Source organism: Malaya genurostris, chromosome 3 (genome assembly GCF_030247185.1).
Source record: "Malaya genurostris strain Urasoe2022 chromosome 3, Malgen_1.1, whole genome shotgun sequence".
NCBI classification, from domain to species: domain Eukaryota; kingdom Metazoa; phylum Arthropoda; class Insecta; order Diptera; family Culicidae; genus Malaya; species Malaya genurostris.
This window is the reverse complement of record NC_080572.1, coordinates 283,671,539-283,686,262: the sequence shown is the minus strand read 5'-3', so window position 1 is coordinate 283,686,262 and position 14,724 is coordinate 283,671,539. Positions and strand designations below refer to the sequence as shown.

At 37.5% G+C, this 14,724-nt stretch overlaps 1 protein-coding gene across 4 annotated transcripts in view; it reads right to left on the bottom strand.

Moving 5' to 3' along the window:
• LOC131434780 (protein ECT2) overlaps positions 1-14,724 on the bottom strand; it is a 136,445-nt gene that overhangs the window by 42,833 nt on the left and 78,888 nt on the right. For all 4 annotated transcript variants that reach the window (XM_058601915.1, XM_058601914.1, XM_058601918.1 and 1 more), the window contains 4 exons: positions 14,153-14,381; positions 5,467-5,602; positions 582-688; positions 265-514 (listed from right to left, as the gene is read on the bottom strand). In XM_058601915.1, coding sequence (XP_058457898.1) covers positions 265-514; positions 582-688; positions 5,467-5,602; positions 14,153-14,381 — 722 coding nt within the window. The remainder of the gene's footprint in view (positions 1-264; positions 515-581; positions 689-5,466; positions 5,603-14,152; positions 14,382-14,724) is intronic.

The following is a 14,724-nucleotide window of genomic DNA, read 5'->3' as shown; positions in this document are numbered from 1 at the left end:
AAAAAAACAGAAACAAGAGAGAAAAAAACCATCACGCTTCTATGTCCGGATTGAATTGATTTGTAAATGGAAACTACATCAGCCCATCCGGGGAAAACCGGGGAAATTCACCGCGATATCAAATAAAATAAAAAGGAAACAAAATTTAATATTTAATCCTTCTCTCCCTCTCGTTTCGGTTCCGTTTGATTAAAAGGTTTAATTTTTTTATTTTTGCAATTAAAACACAGTTTCAAAGCCAAATGGATAACAACCGGTACTTACCACATGTGAACATTCCGGATCTTCCAGATTGGTCGGGATGCCTCCGTTCATCGTCAGCACCTCGATCATGTGCTGCTGCTCTTCCGGGGGAAAACCGAAAAAGCAAATCTTCTGCCCCTCGAAGGCCCTCAACCGGTGCTTTCTGGTAAACTCTTCGATGTTCGCCACTAGATCGGGATCATCGCGATTCTGCCACGCACTCAGAACCCAGCTGGGACGGACAACCGCTAGCCGGAATGTCATCGCATACCTGTTGTTATCGGAGAGTATTCAGTCACGCATAGTTAGAATCGTTAAGGTAAATACGAAATACTTACTGATACTTTTCGCCTCCGCTGGTGTTGCAAATCAGATGTGTAACCTTGGTGTTCATATCTTTTCGAATTGAACCACCCATCGAATGAATCAAATCTACAAGGCGTGTCTGAAATGTAAGAAGAAAAAAATGTTATTTAAATTATGCAATATAATAATATAATACAGAGGCTCAACGTGGCTGAATTTAAACGTTAAAAACTTGTAGTGGATAATGCTAGAGACATAACTGCGAGATTGACGTAGGACTGCTGTCGACAAGGGACAGATCACTTTAAAAATGCACATCTATTTGGAATGGATGGTTATATATATATATATATATATATATATATATATATATATATATATATATATATATATATATATATATATATATATATATATATATATATATATATATATATATATATATATATATATATATATATATATATATATATATATATATATATATATATATATATATATATATATATATATATATATATATATATATATATATATATATATATATATATATATATATATATATATATATATATATATATATATATATATATATATATATATATATATATATATATATATATATATATATATATATATATATATATATATATATATATATATATATATATATATATATATATATGAGGTATTTTAACTGAACTCTTTACTTCTTTACTGTGGAGACACTGAAAATGGTTAAGAACTAAGTGATTTGACCGTAATTGCGGATTATAAGACTATCACTCAAGACCCTTAGAATTGTCGATTTGTATATGCATTTTCCCCGGTGTGTTCATACTTTGATGATCTTTCCGCACTTGTTTGAAGCGAAAACCACACTGCGGACGATGAACATAGTAGATCAATAAATAGAAATCGTTCGTTTTTCCCTGTCGCAGAAGGCTTCACTTTTCCGTCCGTCCTGCAGCAGAACTGCACACAGTTCGGATCAATTCAATACTAAAGCATTTTTTGTGAAGGCTTCTCTTTTTACGCGATTTTGTTTGCATATTTTTCCAAAAAAGCGTTCCTAATCAGTGATGGCTGAGCACACGAGCAAGCTCTCATACAGTCAGTGTGCTGTACCTTTTCAAAAACACGCACACGAAGTCTGAAGCACACGCTCGTGTGCCGGGTTGCTACTAGATCGAGAGTCGTATGCTTCGAAGAACCAGCTCGCGATGCTGGCTCATCTGCTGGCTCATGAGCTGGAATGGGGGGCTAGCTCACGTGCTGAGTTGAGTGTCCGTTTTTTTTTTAAATTTAATAATATAATATAATTTTTAAGCACACAGTGTCTGCTCTTGTATTGTCTCTTGTCAGTAGGTGGACTACACAAATAGCACACGCTCGTGAGTCTGGTTTAAAAGCACAGCACACTGCAGGTATAGAGCAGCTCGTGTGCTGAGCTCGGACATCACTGTTCCTAATGACTTCAAAAATTACAATATATAGAATTTTTAGGTTGATTACTTCATTTCGGATTATCATTTTTAATTTTTCGGGCCGAGTAAATGTTTTTTTTTCTGTTACTCGCAAGCAAACGACCAGCAACTGAATGATGTAATCGCGGGATCCATTTCAGACTTTCAGAAGGTATTATTTTCTACGATATTGAACACTGTTTGGAGCATTTCACTCGAATACGAAGCAGCCAAATGCTGGCTTTATGTGCACTCGTTTGGTGCGAATTTCGCACTACGAAAAGAACACAAAGCTAATAAAATTATTCTAGATTTGCACTAAACTGATGAATTTTACCTTCGATTCGCAAAGAAGTAATCTTAATAGTTAAAGTTAACGTTTCGTCTTTGACTTATCACTGCGTAGCAGTTTATGTTGAACTGCTAGCGCGACCTAACGGCTCAAAATAAAACGCTGCAGACATTTTTGCTATTACACCATAGTGTAATGCCTAAACTGAAGTTTCCGGCGAAACTAGTTTCGGTTTGCTAGATGTACAGATTATGGTAATTTGAAAGAAAAAAAAATTTTTACCCCTTAATTTAAGCAAGGGCTCAAAATAAATTATTTTCGTCCGAGACACAGTTTAGACATTACACTACGGTGTAATAGCCAAAAGTGTTTGCAGAAATTTATTTGAGTCGTCAGCTCTCGCCAGCAGTTCGACATAAACTGCTACGCACCGATGAGTCAAAGACGAAACGTAAACTTGAATGAATGTGCACCTTGCATAAATGTAGGGGTAAAAATATTATTTTTCCTTTCAAATCACCTAATAGTTTTTTAGATAACGGCTGATTTTGTATAAGGAGTGTATCTAAAATAAGCTATCCACAAATTTTTCTTTCAAATTATGATTAAAAACGATATTTTATTCAATCTAAAAAATTGATCCTTTATTGTACGAGGTTAAACTCGACCATAAAGAAAACCGGATGAACCGAATTCCTTCACAAATTTTCGAACTTTTGATCGAACGCTCTTCATCAAGTTCCGCACAAGTGTTGCATCGCATTTTTTGGACGCTTGAGCCCAAATTTTTGTGAGCTTCTGCATGTTCCCAGCTGCCTTACCAGTCTTCTTGAAGACCCTCTTAACGATTGCCCAGTAAAGTCCGATGGGTCGAAGCTGAGGGCAATTTGGTGGATTGATATTTTTCTCAACCAAATTTATACCCTTTTCCGCAAGCCAATTGAGAGTGGTTTTGTGAGCCGACGCTAAATCCGGCCAAAACAGTGGAGGTGTACTATGCTTCTTATATGAAGGCAGCAATCTCTTCTGGAGACACTCAGATCGAGCTTCTAGCTAGCTTCTTCTGTTCTACACTTTGTTTCGAGATTTTCTGCTTCTTGTAGGTCTTTAGGTGTTTTCGCCTCTTGATACGCGGGATCAATCCGACACTCGTTCCTGCTTTTTTACCAAATCGAGTATTGACATTGATTTGTTCTTCATGATTAGAGATACCACTTTCTGGTCCAGTTTCGGGTTGGAAGAACCGGGTTTTCTATCTCTTCCTGGTAGCTCATCCATAGAATAGTATTCCCCAATCTTATTAATGATGGTTTTAACACTGGCATGTTGAATTCCAAACCGCTTCGACCACTTTCGGATAATACCCAGGTAACCATTAAGCACTAATAATGGCATTAAAATAGCCTTTCATGAGCACCAAGAATGCTTATAGCTCTATATCTGCACTCTGAAAACTCATCTGTTGTAAATCAATCAGAATTAAGCTTTCAGAATGCACACCAGCCATAAATAAGCATTATGTATGAATAGTCGTATATTTTTCCAAAGTCGGCCTTAATTCAGTCTCAAGTGCGATTAAAATGCCAATTAGTGATTATTTACAGTCATAATGCGGCAACAGTATGTGCTTATTGGTTACCGGGGTAATACTCTTCTCACTTAGCCCAGAACCTTAATTTTCATTTGCTTTTAAACACGTGACATTTTGAAAAAGCAGAATTTCAACCGCACAAACAAGTAAACAAACGAAAGCTGACAGCCATCCCATCACGAATACATGCGTGCAACACAAATTTATGTGGATAGCTTTTTTTCGATACACTTCTTTTCTTAGGTGTATCGAAATCGGTTGAACCATCTTCGAAAAAAAAAATTCCGCTAAAGCTAAACGTGTTTTGCCGACTACTTCCCTTATACGATTGTTTCTTTGCAACGAGAAGTGATAACCATGAATCATTTGAAGGTGATTTTCGTCCATATCATAGTATTTACACTCCCCAAGTTTGTTTTTTAATCGGAGAACTTGTCCTATGAACCAATTTGTTCTGATATCGTCGAGTTGAGTTGAATTGTATGGCTCAAAAGTCGGATTTTCCAATTATTTAAAATTTTTGTATTCAGTTTCCATTGCCCATGAATCTGGAATTTTTTCGAACAATTATGAAAATCGAAATCCGGATAACCTAGGGAACACTACAACAACTTCAGCAGCATCAAAATATCATTCAAATTCATCCGTTACACAAAATGTTATACGCAACATCAGTACCATCTTCCTCGGATTCCTATCGTCGTAGTCAAAGCCTGGTTGAGGGCCATTTAGAGAAGCTTCTCGCAGGTACAGCCCAAACCCGGAGTATCTGAAACATCCGCACGGTGCTAAATCACTGACTCATAACCATAATTGCGTCAACATCATCTTTATTCATTGTGCGTCTAGCCGGAAAAATTCGTGCGAGCCTACAGGAAGGCGACGTAAAATTTGAGTGCCGCAGGTCATTTTCCTTTCTGGTCTGGTACCCAAAGCACCGACGGAAAAGATGTCACGTACCATTCGCGTTGGTTTGTCCTGAAACGTGGTCTTCTCGATGGAATATGAGAAATATTTCCTTTCCACAAATTACCGCCTCGCCTCGTTCTTTCCCAGCCAAGAAACCAACTTCCGCGCAGTTTCATTCGCATCCCAGCACTTCCAGAGGTGGGTTACCAAAAATAGGAGAGAAAAACATCATCGCCAACGTCAGGATGTCGACAACAAAAATTACTAGGCCCGTCACGTGATCCGCACAAGTAATGCAGGGGTCGTATCCCCGTTTGTGCTGGCGGCTTCGGCCGCATGAAAAAGAACATAATCAAGATGACGATTTCGGTACCCAGCGGCTACCGATTCCGGACTGGTTCTGATCGCATCGCAATCAAGCCCACAATAAAGACACTTTTCAATCGATGCTCGTTTGTCATGGCCTAGTCAGTCTAGGCCTAGCCTGTGGTGAGTTCCAGGGTGGGCAGTGAAATGATTTATAAAATATTTGGGATTTACCTCTACCGTAGAATTATTTGTAATTTTTTTTCCCCAACACACTTCACTCCTATCAAGGACTATTGTCGAGGGTAGGAATAATGAAAGAAATCCCTTGCGCAACAAATAAATTAACTTACCAGTTCATCCTTCTTTCTGATGCCGGTGAAACACGTGATGACGCCTTTCATGCAGTAGTTGTAGATGGGACGGTTGTTCCGCAGTAGTCCTTCGCCGGCTCGTACAGCCTGCTGCAAAGCCGGTGGACCGAGTATTCTGGGAAGAAAACAGAGAAAAAACAAACAGTTTTATAGGACTACGTATCTCAACATTCCAGGATCCCAGAAAAGGTACTGCGGCACCCCTTTCGATTTTTTTTTTCTCCTAGCAACTATTAGACCATTTAACCTGATTCAATTCAAATTTAACTCGTTTAAAAACGTTTCTTCAAATATTTACCTTATGTTACATTCTCTTCAGAGTAATATATCACAAACCTTTAAGTCTGATAATGCCATGTTCGCGCGTTTTCATCAGAGAGAGAATAAAAACGCACATCCGAAATGATTGATAAATTTATCGCATGCTCAACTCAACTGAAAACTAATTTCTATTATCCTGTCTGAATTATGGAGTGGCGATTAAACTTGCATCTAGTTACATATGCAGTGGCGGCAATGAAATTTGACAATCAGATAAATTTTCACATCTCTGCTCATCCCCAAAATCACCGGCTAAATGCCTCGTAATTCGAGGAAGCTATACAATTCCGAGTAAAACTAGAAAGCAGCATCAACTCCATCCTCCTCTACCTCCTCATTTCGCTACTAGCAATCTACACCCCAGTCAGTGGCATGATGGCGACAGCATCACCCGGTCATCGGACAATAAATTTACCAATAAAATAATCAACTACACACTGCGAAATCACTCGGGCCTCGGTTTTGTATCTGCCGGCATCCCTAGTAGTGTGGTGATTGTGGTTTACACAGTAGAAACGTGAAGCTCTCTTTTCAAGCTCTCTACGTGTGCGAACTGTAACTGGAAACTGAAATTTATGGCCAATACATGCCACACATTGCGCGACGAAAACGATTTTATAAGTGCATCCTCGCAACGCCCGGGATACAGCCGGCGGCAGTGCCTGTATTTGCCCGTCCCGGCTATGGTGGGAGCAATTTCAATAATCGTAAAATTAATTGTTCATAGCTGGTCAATTCACCGGTCCACTGTTTCCGTCGTCTGGCGAACTGCACGTGGAAACAAACACTCGCGGATGAAAGACATTTTTACGGTTACGTTCCCGGTAACTAGTCGAGCATCTGAACAACACAAAACTAGGGTACTGTGAAGCGGATGCTAGTCGACTTGGAATATGGGAAAACAATTGAGTAATTAGCAAATGAATAGAAAATATCTACATTTAATTAGCATGGAAAACAACAGTTTATTATTTATTGTTTGACTTTGTGTTTTTTTGTTAAAAAAAACCATTTTTAATCCACCTAGTGGTGTAAAGATGCCTTTCTCATATTATTTATATTTTCAAAAATATCACTAGAAGATTATGTTAAGATTTTTTCAACAATCTTGAATAAAATAAGAAATTTTCTTTGGGTATAAATTAACATAACCTTTTCATTTTGTAAATAGTTATGTCAAGATAATAAGAATTTTTCTTTATTTTGCATCGTGAATAAACTATACCCTATAGTTCTGGAACCGGAAGTCGAATTCGGATAAAATTAAACAGCAACCTATGAGAGTATAGGAACTTTTATATGAACCTGTTTGTGGAAATCGATCGAATCATCTCTGAGAAAATTGAGTGAGTCTCGTTTTAAACTTTTTGGACACTATTTCCGGTACTTCTGGAAACGGGAACTTAACACCAGTATAGCCGAAGTCGGTTCGTTTAGTAAGTAACTAATATAGCCAACAAGTTGAATCAGTTTTAAGCCAAATCTAGAAGAATTTTACCCATTTTTGCATCGTCGCTCTAAATGACGGTGTGAAACTCAATAGCAATCTATGGGACCACAAGATTTTTTTATTTTATGAGTGACAGTATTTGACATATACTCGCACACATACACGCACAGACACAAACATTGCTCAGCTTGAAGAACTGTGTCGAATGATATAGAACACTTAGCTTAGCCCTCTGGGCCAATTTTCACTAGTCAATTTTTCATGTGGTTGCATAAACGTTCTATATAAGAAAGGCGATAAGTGTACTTTTATAGAAAAGCATCGTTATAATGATCTTTTAATAACACTAACAAAATTAAATAAAAGAATTTGAAATTCACATTTTTTTTTCTCCTGAAAAATATAAATTTTAATGCGGCAACCCTGCACGCTATACAAAATTGAACAAAGCACGCTGCGAACGTCGCACGTAACGTCGTGTACTAGTTTTGCATCGTCATTTTAAATGACGATTTGTATGTTTTGACACTCATTGCCCTATAATTTCGAAACCGGAAGTCGGATCTTGATGTAATTGCGCAGTATGTTTAAATACGATGAGAGCTTCAATTTGAATCATGATTCGTGAAAATCGGCTTAACCGTTGCTGAGAAATCGAAGTGAGCTTCGTTTTTGGAGATTTTCTTCACTATTATCGGTGCTTTCGGAAGCGGAAATCGAGGACTAGTAGTACTAAAGTAGTTTTATATATTCACTAACTAACAAGATCTACCAACTAGATGCATTTAACAGTAAGTTTTATGAAAATGTGCACCTTGTTTCGCTATCGCATGAAAAAAATACTCATGAAATTACAAATTTTCGCTAATCGCACTGTAATACCGGAACCGGAAGTCGGATCTAGATCAACTCTTCAAGAAACAATGTTAAGAATTTTCTGAAAAATTTTAAGAACTTTTATTTGCTTCTTAGTTTGTGAAAATCGGTTACGAAATTTCCGAGAAAATTGAGTGCGCATTTTTTAATAAGTTTGTAAATATTTCCTTGTAATTCCGGAACCGGAAGTTGGATCCAAACGAAATTCAAGAAAATTGTATGAGGCCATAAGACCTTTCATTTGAATCTAAGTTTGTGAAAATCGGTTCAGCCATCTCTGAGAAACGTGTGCGACTATCTTTTTCATTTTTTTGTGCATATCACCCTGCAATTCCGGAACCGGAATTCGCATTCAAATGAAACTCAGGAACTTTGTATGGAAACTAAAGATCATTCATTTGAATCTAAGCTTGTGAAAATCACACACACACACACATTTTGTGATCTCGACGAACTGAGTCGAATGGTATATGACACTCGGCCACCGGGCCTCGGTTGTAAAGTTAATTTTCACAGCGATTACAAAGCCTTTCTATATGAAAAAAGCAAAAACGTAGTGGTAAAGTTCATCCGCGTCCTGTAAAAACAACAACAAGCAACTTTAAAACACTCTGGCGGTAATACATTTTCAGTCTGTTTTCACTAGCAATTTGAAGACTTTCAGGGACTATTTCGGAAATTTGTAAGCTCAGACATATATTTGTGAGCTCACACATATATTGGTAAGCTCTCACCAGTGGCGTACCGAGGAAATTAAGCGTCCGGAACAAAATAGCAAAATAAGAGATTTTGCCGCCCCCATCGTTGGTTTTGTGACAGCTGAACTGCATCTCCGGAAAGATGGCTTGGGCGAGCAAAAAAAAAGATCCCAAGGATTGATTTGCCGCCCCCTCTAAACCGTTGCGCCCGGGGCAACCCACCCGGTGACGCCATTAGAACTCACATAACTTCGCACTAAACCTAGGATTGCACAGTGGTTCACAAGCCCAATTTCACGCTCTTAATTGATAACTCATCAAAAACGTGGTTTTCGAGGCACAGTATCTTCAGCAAAGTTGCTCAGAATGATAGACGCCACCTTTTGGCAAATTTTATTTATTTGATTAATCCCCCTAAAAGTGAGATAAAAATATTATTTTAGCTCAGGGTCAACATAGGGGCTAAGTTACTTCGACAAAGTTGTTTAGAAAGTTATTTCAAACGAATTTACTGAAGTTACTATTCCCATAACTTGTGTGTAATTCATGATATAATGTATTTTCTGAAAAGGGTCTCCTAAAACCAGTTTTTGTAAGAAAACTTATATATTTTCAATTTATATGAGTTTTTATGTTTCACAAAATTTTTCATCATTAAAAACTACACAACTTTCTCAAACATACTATGCTGTTATCATTTCAGTTTATTGAAACAGAGCCATTTTTCATGTGTTTCGAACAAAATTCCAGCTTGTTTATCATCAAAAGGCGCAGAAAGGTGCAGATGAGACTACTTCCATATTAATATTATATATAAGATAAATTCTTTTCAAATATCCTTGTTCTTGACATTTGCAATGATAGGGTTCATTGTATGTCAGATCAGATTTAAGTATAAATTCGTTACCATGGTAACTCTCACAATAAATGATATTTATGGATTTACCGAAGTCTACAAATAGCATAGTTTAGTATTCATAATATTTTGAAAGTAACTGTCAGACGTTTTTTGAAAGTGAGATAACAAGCCACGGCTTTGAAAAAAGGCAATTATCATGTCGAATTACGTTATGTCATTTTTTGGTAAGTTTTTCTATAGAAGAGCTATGCGGATAAATATCCTCTATTCATCAATTAAAGCGGAGATTTCAAGTTGAAAAAGAGATTTTAAAATGGCAACTCTGACTTAGCCCTCTGGGCCAATTTTCACTAGTCAATTTTTCAAGTAATTGCATATACTTTCTGTATGAGAAAGGCAATAAGTGAACTTTTATGGAAAAACATCGTTATAATGATCTTTTAAAAACACTAACAAATTGAATAAAAGAATTAGAGATTTACATTTTTTTCACCTGAAAAATATAAATTTTAATGTGGCAACCCTGCACGCTATACCAAATTAAACAAAGCACGCTGCGAACAAAGCAAAGTCGCACGTACCGTCGTGTACTAGTTTTGCATCGTCATTTTAAATGACGATTTGAATGTTTTGACACTCATTGTCCTATAATTTCGAAACCGGAAGTCGGATCTGTATGAGATTGCATTCACTGTTTCATTCTCAACCAACCGATGAGAGACGAAGAATTTTCGTCTTTCACTTCCACAAAAGAAAGTATCAATGCCAACGTCGCTCGTTTCCCTACCGCAAAACCAAAATATTTGTCTGTAAGAAAATTCAGTACTATTTCAATTCTCATATTTCTTTGATATAATGAAAATCTGTGAAGTGTTGCTATAAAGAATGGCTAAACCAAACCTCCAACAGACACATATCATTTTTTCTGTCATTATCGATTCTCAAAGTTTCGATTGAATATCGATACTGCAAAGCATACGATTTTAAAAGAAAACCAAATAAGAATGAAAGGGTTATCGAAAGAAAGAAGATGATTTTGAAACTACTGAACTCTAAATTTTGTCATTGACTGGACATAATTTGCTAGCGGTTCTGAGAGAGACATTTATTTTTCATCATTTTCGTTTATTTTGAGTCAACGAAATGGCTTTTTTGTCTCTGATCAAAATCACTGTATCATCATTTCTTACGTTTCGTCTTCGACTCGTCAGTGCAGAGCAGTTCAAATTGAACTGCTTATTGCAAAAACTTAGACAGTTCAATTTGAACCGCTAAGCAGACGTAAAGTTAACGCTATTTTCGAAACACTTTTTTATACTGCACCGAAGCGCAGTGTCTTTTCTGACGTCCCGAAGGAAACGAATAAGCGACTGAACTAGCCGACTACAGATTTTTATTACTTAGGGATTTGGCTAAAAGCTGAAGAATAGTGAAATCGGTTATGTGCCCAAAGCACAAAAACGGCTTTTAGTCAAACCCCTAAATAACTGTACCATCGTCACTTTAAACAAATTCTTAACGGAAATGAAAACTCGGTAGTGCGAACGAGTTCTTCCGAAAATAAAGTTCGATAAGTTGAATTAATGATAAAACGATCGGTATTTTTTTTTTGTTCCGGTGAAAGAGGTTTTAAACTTAAGGTCATTCGCCTTTCCTTACCAGAAAAACTTTCTTACCATATGTGCAGAGTTGGAAATCGAATCCAGGTGGGCTGCGTGAAAGCCAACATCTTACCCGTCACACCAAGGCTTGTTCGCGACAAAATCTGGACACCCGTGAACACGTATATCTCTTATTATCGCGTAAAATATTTCGCAGACCGATGTCTGTTCATTGGGTAAAATCAATTTTTGGTGATACTACAAGTTCAGTCCCGGGTTGGCGGTTCAGGGCATAGGGCGTTGGTCGTACAAGCCAGTTGTCGTATGTTCGAGCCTCGACCAGGAAAGATTCTTAGTGTCAGAAGGATCGTGGTACTAGCCATGCAATGAATCGACTGCGAAGTCTGTTGAAACAGAAAGGCAAAATTTTACAAAAGGAATGTAATGCCAGGACTTTATTTTTACAAGCTCTTAGATCGAGGATGGCGTCGAAAGAAGAGCAATTGTGTGCGGTTGCAATGCAAATCCGGATCTGTCAGTAAGAAAACTTGCAAAAAACTTGCTTTCTTTGCAAGTCCTGTCCATAACGTTCTTAAATATTTCGAAACACGTTTGACAACAAGCTGGAAGGCTGGAAGCGAAACAAAAAACGGATCCCAGGAACCACCAGAAGGACTCGAAGGTGAAGAAAATATTTCAAAAGATTTTCGGTACGTACTGTAGCTAGAATAATAAAAATATCTCCAACTTTTGTGCATACTCTCAAGGATCGGAAAGGTATGAAGTCGTTTAAGGTGAAAACTGTACCGAACCATAATCATAAACAGAATGTGACGGCTAATACGAATCCTTCCAGGTCGGGGCTCGAACATACGACAACTGGTTTGTAAGACCAGCGCCCTATGCATTGAACCGCCAACCCGGTGTGATTATATTTGATCGGAAATGGTTTTATTATTTTTCAAAATATTCCCCTAGATGACCAAAACACTTTTGCATACGCTTGAACCAATTTTCATAACATTTTTTCCACTCTTCTTGAGGTGCCCACAAAACATGGTTTTCGAACGCTTCAACAGCATCTTGAGGAGTATTGAATCGCTCTCCACACAGTTTATTCTTCACGGAAGGGAACAAATAGAAGTCGTTAGGTGCCAAGTCAGGACTATACGGCGAGTGGCTCATCAACTCGATGTTTTGGGTGCTCAAATATTCGATTGTTCGAGTCGATGAGCCGATCATGATGAGGAATAATTTTGCGTCTTTTTTCTTATTTCACGAAATACTTCTGGCAAACAAATGGTGGTATACCAATCAGAATTGACCGACGGTCTTACGATCCTTTAAAGCAAATCGTAGAATTACGAAGATCGTAATAAATCATTGCACGAAAATGTTCACGATTCAAATCCATTTTTTTTTGCTGAGGTAAAATTTTCAACTCACTGTAAACAAAACAAGTAACGTTCAAATGACAGAATGTTCTGAAGATGGTAATATTTAGAAATGTCAAACTTTAACAAGGAAACGTAAAATCCACCGGGTAACAATTAGTGTTGGCAAGGCTAAACACATAAATGACTAACTACGTAAATATTCTAAAAATAAAACCCTGTCGCTGTGTGTCGGCTGACTCCGGAACAAAAACGCGAACGCGAGCACACTTCGGAGTCGTGTTTGGTCTTGCAGATGCGGAATCGGAAAATGTAAACAGCAGCGAGATGTACTGCGAATTATGGATGCGATTGTTTTCATGATGAAATTGTTTTCACAAAACAATGCGTCAACACACAAAAGTCTCGCAACCTTAGCTAAAATCAGCGATTTAGGACTCCAATTGCTGCTCCATTCGTTTTATATAGCTAACCTGGTTGCCTGTTCTTAAACCTCGAATGATTGGTCATTGAACAAGAATGTTAAGCTCGCTCTAACAAGATCATCGACGTTGCGGACAATAAATTTTCGGACGAGTTCAAAAAGTTGGGAAATCGTTGGTATAAGTGAATGGCCCTAAAAGGGTACATCTAAGAAAAATGTAAGAGAGCTGTTTTTTTTTCTTTCGCTTGACGAAAATTTTCGTGTGTGTAAAATTATCATAATTTTCTTTCGGACAACTCAGACGACTTCAGATTTCCAATCTTTTGGATGAAGGCAGAAATCCACAAATATTGTTGTTCATAGATGGTCAAGCTCTCACTATGGCACATGGAATCTAGAGCTCCAGCTCAAAATCTATTAGAATGTGCTGTGGATCAAATTCAAACGGTAACTGAAACAACTTTTGAATGTTGTAAATTGAATTTCAGATAGGTGTACGAAAATCCACCGGGAGTTGAAAAGTGACTGCGATGTGGTTGAATAACAATTCCCCTAACAATTGCTTACAAGTCTTATCGTAAAATTTTATTCCAGGTTGTTGGCTGGGTTACTTCCACTTCCACTTGAAAAGTGTCAATCTACGGTCAAACTGCACAACAGCTATCACGACTAGCCAACATTATTCCATAAGGGTCACCAACAAACATTGTGTTTCCATTTGAACGAATAAACTTTTCACGAAACTTATATTTCAAAGTTCTAACGCAAGGTTTGTGCTACTTTTTTTCGTTCAGAAGCGGCTATGGAAATTACAATAGATGAAAAAAAATCGTTACGAACATTGCTGTTCGCTCGACAAAGAACTCAGTGCCTTCCATTCAAAGAAGTGATTTCATTTCAACTTTTCTTTTTTTGATCTCACAAACTCTAATTTATCTTTCACGATACAGACAAACGATCCAACGAAAGGCAAATCCAATGGAATGCTTTTAGTTCTAGATTACGAGAATATGCAACAATTTACACTAGCAAAATCCCTTACCTGTGTTTGGAGCGATAGATGTTATCGTATACTGGACCTTCGAACTGATTCAAGATGAAATAGGTGATGTAGTTGGTGTCGGTTAGGAGTTCGGCTCCTGTTTCAGAGGTGACAATCGGCACCTGGAACGATTGGGCTGCAACCAGGGTGGGTTTATCCTGTGCAACCGAACCAACCAGGCAAATTCGTGCATTCTCCGGTGGTGCTGGTGGTGGTGAAATGGACATGGCTGGAATCGAAAACAAAAACAAAGATTAAATTAACTAATTGGACTTCATTCAAAATGATGAACTATTGTTCGTCATGTAATGGAGTATACTATTGTTATTCACTTCATACAAATAGGATCAAATGATGAAATTAAAGCATTGCTGAGCTGAGACATTAAGTAATATTTCTGACTTAATCAAAGCACATGAGAAAAAAATAATGTTTCCTCAAAGCTGATTGAACACAGTTTTACATTCGTTATTTTTAAGTGTAAAATATTTTCTTCACGCTGCGATCACAGAATCGTTCAAGGACAAGTCTATCTTCCTCAGTCCATCTCAATATCAGTGAGCTGCTGGATG